At 45.5% G+C, this 8595-nt stretch overlaps 1 protein-coding gene across 1 annotated transcript; it reads right to left on the bottom strand.

The window, feature by feature from the left end:
• Nucleotides 1-4690: 4690 nt before the first annotated feature.
• On the bottom strand, nt 4691-7065 carry LOC103746043 (C-C motif chemokine 14). Its single transcript, XM_008848120.3, has 3 exons — nt 6909-7065; nt 5331-5445; nt 4691-4925 (listed from the first exon to the last, which is right to left on the bottom strand). The coding sequence occupies exons 1-3, from the start codon at nt 6982-6984 to the stop codon at nt 4838-4840; spliced, it is 279 nt and encodes a 92-aa protein (XP_008846342.1). The 5' UTR covers nt 6985-7065; the 3' UTR covers nt 4691-4837.
• Between the last annotated feature and the right edge of the window lie 1530 nt (nt 7066-8595).

Below are 8595 nucleotides of genomic sequence, written 5' to 3'. Positions count from 1 at the left end.
CCTCTTTAAAAACAATGAATGATAGAGGCCGGGCTTGGTGGCACGCACTCTGGGAGGCAGAGGCAGGCGGATCTCTGCGAGTTCAAGGCCAGCCTGGTTTGGCAGAGGCAGGTGGGGACAGCTGGGGCTACAGAAAAGACCCGTCCCAAAAAAACCAAAAAAAAAAAAAACAAAAAAAACCCCCTCTAAAAAAAAAAAAAAAAAAAAAAAAAAAAAACCCCAAAAAAAGCCCCCCACAAAAACAATGAATTCACTCATGTAAAATCCTCCTGGCCTAGGAGTTTCTGGCAAGCTTTATAATATGTGCTGGGTGGGATTTGACTTTGTGTATATACAGTCTCAATTAGGTTTCAGACTGACATCTTAACCCTGAACTCCTCTGATGAACAAGAAAGAAAGGAGCAACAATAACAACAACAACAACAACAACACACACACAAAAAACCCTCCAAAAACCAAAAACCAAAAAGGCTATGACATTTCGGTTCCGGTCTTCCAGAACCATAGTCCTGTACTTCCTGTTTTCAGTCCTTTCATGTTCTGTGGGTCTTTGAACTATGAGTCCCTGTCTTTGTCCCTGGTGCTGGCTAAGGACTTTGATACTTCCTGCTGCCTTGAGTGTCTACTCTGATGTTGTTCTGGCGCGTGTGTCAATCTGGACTCTGCCTTCTCCCCAATGTCTACTCTGCCTTCTTTAAACAAATGGCCAGGCCGGACTATAATGATTTTTTGATGATTCTCTTAGGCCGTGAGTTATTGTAGGGCAGAGAGAGAGAGAGAGATAAATTCCTAGAATGAGATGCAGGAGCTCACAGCTCACGGAGGGACAGAAGCAGGAGCATTAGTCCCCTGTGGAGGAATGAGGGCAGCAAGCATGTGGGGTAGAGCTGGCAGTCCTCACCACCTCTGAGCTCCTGCCAGGGTACAGTGGTGATTGGTGGGTCATCATACACATTGATGCTTTGGGTACAGATGATGGAAACCAAGATTTGCTAACTCTGAGTAATATAAAGAAAAGGCTCATAGATGGATGACTGGATAAACAAACTGTAGCTGATACATTCATTATACATACAATAGAGTATTTTTCAGTTTTTAAAAAGGATGGCATTCTGACATGTACTACAACATGAAAGAACCTTGAAGAAGTCACAAAAGGAAAGCTATTATACAAGCCCACTTATATAGTCAAATTCATGGTGATGAAAAAATACAAGAATGGTTACCAGGGCCTGGGGAGACAAGAATGGTAGATTAGTAGTTAATAGGTGTGGAGTTTCAGTCAGAGATGATGAGAAAATTCTGGGATATGTAGAGGTGATTTTTGCATAACAATGTGAATGTACTGAACCACAAATATACACATGATTAAAATGGCAAATTTTATATTATATGTATTTTAATACATATTCACACACCCAACATAAACCAACAAGTTATTCTAGAGATGCAAAATGCCACCATGACCCTACAAGAATTTTTTTTAAATATATTTTTGAGACAGGGTCTCCCTGTAGCCCCAGCTGGCCTGGAACTCACTATGTAGACCAGTGCTAGCCCCAAACTCACAGAGATCTGCCTGCCTCTGCCTCCTAAGTGCTGGGACTAAAGGCATGCGCCAACACGCCTGGCCCTAAAGGAGGGATTTCTCATGGACCTGGAAGACTAGCTGAATCCCCGAGCCAGGAGCAGGGGCAGGAAGCAGTGCAGCTCCAGGAACTTTAGGGCAGGTGTTCAGGGACTCCGTCCTTTGGGGTGTTGCCAGAAACTTGTCTCCAGCAACCTGTCTGTGTTTCTCAAGTTCCAATTTCCATTGTCTCTGAGAGAGTCTGGTTGGTCAGTTGGGACTGGTGGATGAGCTTGGGTTGGTCTGGGAGGCAGGCCATGTCTTACAGCATGGCTACAGCTGAATCAGTTCAGCAGAATTCAACTTCTTGGTCTGTTTTCAGAATGGTCATATCATTACTTTGCCACATTTGTTTTTCTTAATTTTACGACTTTGATTGTGTTTTGTTTTGCCTTCACAACAGCATTTTGGGGAAAATATTTAATTCTGTTGGTGTCAGTTCCCTGCTGCTGAGTTGAAGGCAGAAGAGTAGAGAGAAGGGGAACCTAGTGTCTTTGTCTGTCCTCGGTGCTACAGAACTCTAGCTTTTGACTTTGACAAAATTATCAAGATAATGTAAAGAAACCCATGAAAACAAATTGAGATTACATTTATTTGTGCTAGCAAAGAAAATCAAAAAGTTAAGAATCAAGTTAACAACTAAGGTCATTTATTGAAGGTTTGAGGTTTGGATGAAAAGTTTATCTCTGACCTGACCTAATACCATTTCTCTGTCCTGTACGACTTAGTGTGGAAACTAGAGATCTGTGCCTCTTTTTTGAGCCTGGCTTCCTCTGTATGCATGCCACCCCAGGGAAGACTGAACAAGGGGCGTAGAGCAAGACTTCCACATGGTCAGAATTATTCATGTGAATATCCTCACCTTGGCCTGCTAAAAAGGGTGATTTTTAAAAAAATGTTTATTTTTATTTTATGTGTATGAGTGTTATGGGGGCATGCATGCTAAGTGCACCTGTGTCATGCAGTGCCCTTGGAGGACAGAAGAGGGCGACAGATCCCCTGGAACTGGAATTGTAGATGGTTGTTAGCCATCATGTGGGTGCTGGGATTCAAACCTGGGTCTTCTGCAAGAGCAATCAGTGTTCAAAACTGCTGAGCCATCTCTCCAGCCCAAAGGTGACATTTTTAAAGATAAAAATAATGGGAGAAAATAGATCCAGGAGAGGGATAAGATGGTGTGGCAGTTTGAATGAGAATGTTTCCCATAGGCTCCAAGTATTTGAGTACTTTGTCTCCAGTTGGTGTTGCTGTTTTGGGAGGTCTTAAAAGGTGTGGCCATGCTGGAAGAAGCACGTTACTGGGGAGAGTGCAGATTGAGGCAAGGGTGGGGACTCATGGTCAGTGAGAAGAATGGCCCTCATCTCCAGTCCAAGGACACTGAAATGAGCTCACACTCATGCCATGGATTATGCCATGAATTCTCTGATGAAACAGCGTTTCTGATCCCTGGGACCCTGTTTGTTGCTGAGCTGCTCACTTTGTCAGTATTCTTATTTATCTCTTTGGATCTTGGCCTTTGGACCAATTTTGATTGTTTATTTTTTATTATTTATGTACGTGTGTGTGTGTGTGTGTGTCTGTGTAAGTGTATATGCACTTTTGGAGGTATCCTCAGAGACCAGAAGAGGGTGTTGGATACCCTGGAGCTGGCTTATCCCTCCTGAGTGCTGCAAGTACAAGCTTGTTCAGCACTATGGTGGTGGACAGTTGTTCCCACAGAGGACACCCTCTCTAACATGATGCATCTGACAATGAGCTTATGGAGGTCCAGAGTTTACTTTCTGCTCCTGTGGCCTGGGCTCCAACCTGATGGGCCCCACAGCATCTTTTCTCTTTTTATTTTCTAGAACCTAGTTTGAGGTTGAAGGCAGCATTTGGAGACAAGGTAGAAGATGCAAACATGTGGATCTCTGTGAGTTCAAGGCCAGCCTGGTCTACATAGTGAGTTACAGGTCAGCTGGGGCTACAGGGAGACCCCGTCTTAAAAAGTAGAGAGAGAGAGAGAGAGAGAGAGAGAGAGAGAGAGAGAGAGAGAGGAGAGTAAAGTTATAATTCAAGGTTGGCTTGGTTTAGGCAGCAGGGGACTGGGCTTCCTACAGCAGCAGGGGTGGGGGAGGGACTGCAGGGTTAAAGCAGGTGCTGTCTGTCAGCAACCTGTAGCAGTGCCCTTGTATGGGGGTAGTGGGGGGTGAGAGCTTTTGATTGCAGGGGACCTGATTTGTTCAGAACAGCAACTCCTGACCTATAGTCCCTATAGTCCCTACACTTAGCATGCACTTACTCTACATATACAGACCTTCTCCTTGAGACCTGAAGGTAAGGTAGAGAGTCTGTTCTCAGAACACAAACCTCTTGATTCTTGTCTCCTTGGTTTGTTTGGTCATTAGTTCCTTCCTTCCCTCTCTTCCTCCCTCCCTTCCTCCATCTGGCCTTCTCTCCTCCTTTCCTTCCTTCCTCCTTCCCTCCCTCTCCCTCCCTCCCTCCCTCCCTCCCTCCCTCTTTCCTTCTCTCCCTCTGTCTCTTTCTCCCTTCCTTTCTTCCTAACATATCCATCCATCCATCCGTCCATCTGTCCATCCATCCATCCATCCATCCATCTATCCATCCATCTCCTGAGCACCTGGTTTGGGTCAGGCTCTTTCCCCTACTGGCCTGGTATGCTTGGTCTAGCAGAAAACTCAAAACTGAGTAAAACAAATATAGTACAATTTGTGTATGCAAATAGAAGATGATTTGGATAAGCATGTCTACAAATCATTCCTATCCCAGACAGCAACAGAGAAAGGCCTTTGGAGCAATACACACACACACACACACACACACACACACACACACACACACAAATATGGACACACACAGATACATATACCTACACATACACATACACATTAATGAAATGATATTTGTTATTGGTATTGGCAAAGGGATGATCTTAGCATTGAGTTTCCTTCTCCCTTTCTGCTTAATTTCCTACCGCCCCATCACAGGCCTGGCCTGTATCTTTCTACCAGGCTCACTGAAGCTCCTAGTTCACCACCAGTGAATAAATTCAGGAGACATGAATGAAGGCATGAAAGGGCATAAATAGTTTTTAATTTGAGGCAAGGCAACTCCTAGGGGTGGCTGGGGCTAAGTGCAGAGTGTGGAGGCAGGTTGGCTCCTTCTCTTTTAGTCACTGGGCTGTGCCTTTCCCCAGTGCCTCTGGACCACTCAGTTCTCCTTCAGGTCCTTTATGTACTCCTGAACCCACTCATCTCTGGGCTTGGCACAGATGGAACGGCCCTTTTTGGTGATGAGTCTATAGAATAAGGAAGAGAAGGATATGAGCCAAGTGATCCAACAGCTGGGAAGAAAGCCTGACCTCCCTCCCACATTCGCCATTCCATCTGGACTGTCTTTTCTTTCTTCGTTAGAGGCAGCTCAAGGCCAGGCTCCTCTTGGGGTACATGCTCTTTAGTCCCTAGGGCCCCTACCCATCCAGGTTCTGAGCCCCTCTTCTAGGAACTACCCTCATACCTTCTTCTTTCTACTGATGACTCCTCTTCCATGGGGCCAACTTGCATGACTCTACAGGCTTAGGCCAGTATGCCCCCAGGTTGTTCCTCAGCTACCTCTCCCTATGTGGACACACCTGGGAGGTGCCCTGGGGTCCCCACGCCCTAATGACTCCCTTTACCCACTGTGGTGTGTGGATGCCACCTACACAATTCCAGGCTTGGGGCACTCGCTGCTGGTTTTATAATAATCCAAAATCCGATCATGTGGAACTGGGTGTGTGACATAGGTGAAGCAGCACTCTGAGGGGTGGTAGGGTCCTCCTGAGGAGAAAGCACAGGGCTGCTAAAGTGGACTCCTGCTGAAGGCAGTGTTGCGGCTGCTTGTTCAGCTCAAGAGAGCTATGGAAAGGGAGGAAACAGCCTCAGCGTACTCAGATAGAAGGCTTTGGAGAAACAGTCGCTTCCCTTCACAGTACTGTTGAGGCCTCACTTTCCTTCTGCTTCATCAGCAGCACTCTCCTTCCTTTCTTTTAACCCTTCCCGGGAAGACCAGCTGATGGCAACTCTAAGTTTGAAGAACTGTTCAGAGAATACACATTATCCTTAGGGACTGACTCACAGAAGCCTAGTGATTTGCCTAAGGTCACACAGCCTGAATGCCTTACTCGGGAAAAGACGCTCCAAAGAGCAGAAATACCAACATAGACCAAGAAACATGTCATTTGGGAACATAGATTCAGTCCTTCATCCTGTTTCCATTGAACCCTTGGTCTATATAGAGGGAAGGTGCTCACACCAAGCCCCAAGGACAATGACCCCTGGCGTCAGGATACCAGATTCTACCCAGCCTGACCTTTGCTTTCTTTATACTGTGATCATCTTATTTTCCCTCTCAGTTTCCTCTTCTGTAAGAGGGCTTTGGGTGAATGGGTATTTTTACATTAGTATCCTGAGGCTCTGGGGGCTTTGAGGGCTGTCTTGGAGGCACTACTGCCTTTGAGAGTGTCTTGGGGATTATACCCCAGAAACCCTTTTTTTCTTGTTTTACAGATTGACTTCTTGGAAGATTTTGCTTAAAGACTTCATGTTCTAAAAATCATCTGGATGAGGTGATAGTTTTTTAACTATTTTCTGACTGTGAAATTTATAGGTCACATAAGAGATGCAAGAGAGTGGTAAGAAGTCACCCAAGGGGCTGGAGAGATGGCTCATTGGCTAAGAACACTGGCTGCTCTTACAGAAGACCTGGGTTCAGTTCCCAGCACCCACATGGCAGCTAGCAACCATCTTTAACTCCAGCTCCAGGGGATCCAACACCCTCTTCTGTCCTTCTAGGTATTGTACAACACAGTGTTTACATACATATAGGCATAACGCTAATGCACATAAAATAAAAATAAATAAGTCAAAAAACAAATTAAAATAAAGTCACCCAAACTTGATTTCAGAGGCAATAGGAAGGGTATTGCAGTCACGTACAAACTGTGGTTATGGAGTGGAAATCAGATTTGGGCACATTATGTGACCAAGCTGGAAAGGAGCATGGGTGTCATAAGGCAGGCTGCCTTATGTTTAATGGTAAAGAAAAGTGGACTGAAGGAGTGGTGAGGCAGACTGGCCTCATTCCATGGTCTTGAGAAGGGACACTGGTCCTGGGGACACTAAGGATGAAACCAGCTAAAGTGGAGTCAGAGTACTTTTTAGAGTCACCTCACCAGCCACCTTGTTCATGGTTATTTCTCTACAGAGACCAGGTTAGAAGGAAGATAAGAGTTTGCACTCACCTGAGGAGGACGTAGCTTTGGCCTCTATGGTGAAAGCAATGAGAAGGAAGGAGATGGTGGCCACAGAGACCTTCATCCTATGGGAGCAGCTACAGAAGGACAGCTGGCCTGCTAGAAGCTTCTCAGGCTCCTGGGGTGAGGAATGTTGAGAAATGACTATTGAAGCCAAACATTTTTTTATAAATAAGGGAACTAAGATTTTGAAAGGAAGCAGAAAAGCAGTGCGGCCTCAGCAATTTCACATCCTGTGCATTTGCTGAGTCCTCAAGGGAGGAGATTATTTCTCATTCCAGTGGGAATGACTCCTCTGTTGTAAGCCCTTCTTTAGGTGTTTACTGCATTTCATAAAGCTGGGGCCGCTGCTTCAGACGTAGCCAGATCTCAAGGCTGGGATGTATCCTGTGCTCAATCCTTGTTCCAAGCCTCAGAACAAGGACATGTGGGGCCTGGTGATTTGGGATCTGCTCATCTGGAGATCTAGAGACTCGAGGTCTGGAATTCCCTTATGGGTCAGGCCCAGGAAATTCTCATTTAAATCCTGAAGCAGAGCCTGCAGTTCCCAGCCTCATCTCTCTCCTCCTCACCATGCCCTGGTGTGAAGAAATGCTATGAGGCTCAGCAGATGATCCATTTACATAATGGTTGCTGTGCTTATTTGCCACTGTTCCAAATGCTTTATGAATATTAGTTCGATGAAGCTTTATAATGGTAGTTGGGGGAAATGAGGCTCAGAAGCAAAGTTCATGTTTTGATAGTTGATGGGGTTGGGGGACTGGGGTTCAAAGTCAGGCAGTTTAAGGTCTATTTGCTTTAAGGAAGCATGGGAACCCCAGCTAAGTTTTCAAAAAATGCCCTGGCTGGCTTGGGTTCTTGGTAACCAAGTCTTTAGGTTCAGATTTCTCCGAGTATAAGGAATCCATATTTTTGGAAATGTCTCCTGCTTTCAGACTTTGTTACAGAGAAGCTTGATTAGGTTCCTTAGAGAATGCCTAGCTAGGGATGGATAGGTGGTTTCAGTGAATGGTGGTGGGCTGGAGCTCTGTGTTGGAAACTACTAAGGCCATGTCCACTGCAACTGATGTATTGTTCCCGTTATGGTGTAGCTCGTATACTGTGTATTTGTCATTCTTGGGTTAGGCTAAACTGGCCATTTGCTGAGTGAAGCTCTGACTCAGACAGGGCCAGTAACTTGCTCATGTCTACACTGCGATCTGAATGCAGGATGGATCCTACCTCTAAGAATCTCAGCCTAGTCTCATCATGCTGCTCTTGGGCATTTTTTCCTTTCTATTTGCCTTTGTGATTAGGAAGCTGTTTAATCTGTTCTCACCTGGAATCACCACTGAAGGAAAAGCTATTATTTTCTTTGTCCATTCACATAGAACTTAGGATGTAGCATGAAATCATGTGTGTGTGTGTGTGTGTGTGTGCGTGCGTGCATGCGTGCGTGTGTGTGCGCGTGCATGCGTGCGTGTGTGTGTGTGTGTGTGTGTGCATGCGTGTGTGTGTGTGTGTGTGTGTGTGTGTGTGTGCTGGGAATCAAACCCAGGGCTCCATGCATTCTAGTCAAGCACTTTACCACTGCGTACAACTCTTGCCCTAAATACACATTTTAAAAGAAGAAGGCTGAAGAGACTTCTGGGTAAGATGGTGGAGTAGAAGCCATGACTGAGCAAATGGAGGAATA

This window comes from Nannospalax galili, unplaced genomic scaffold, assembly GCF_000622305.1.
Source record: "Nannospalax galili isolate Female #2095 unplaced genomic scaffold, S.galili_v1.0 scaffold363, whole genome shotgun sequence".
In the NCBI taxonomy this organism is placed as follows: domain Eukaryota; kingdom Metazoa; phylum Chordata; class Mammalia; order Rodentia; family Spalacidae; genus Nannospalax; species Nannospalax galili.
This window is presented reverse-complemented; position numbering and strand designations above follow the sequence as displayed.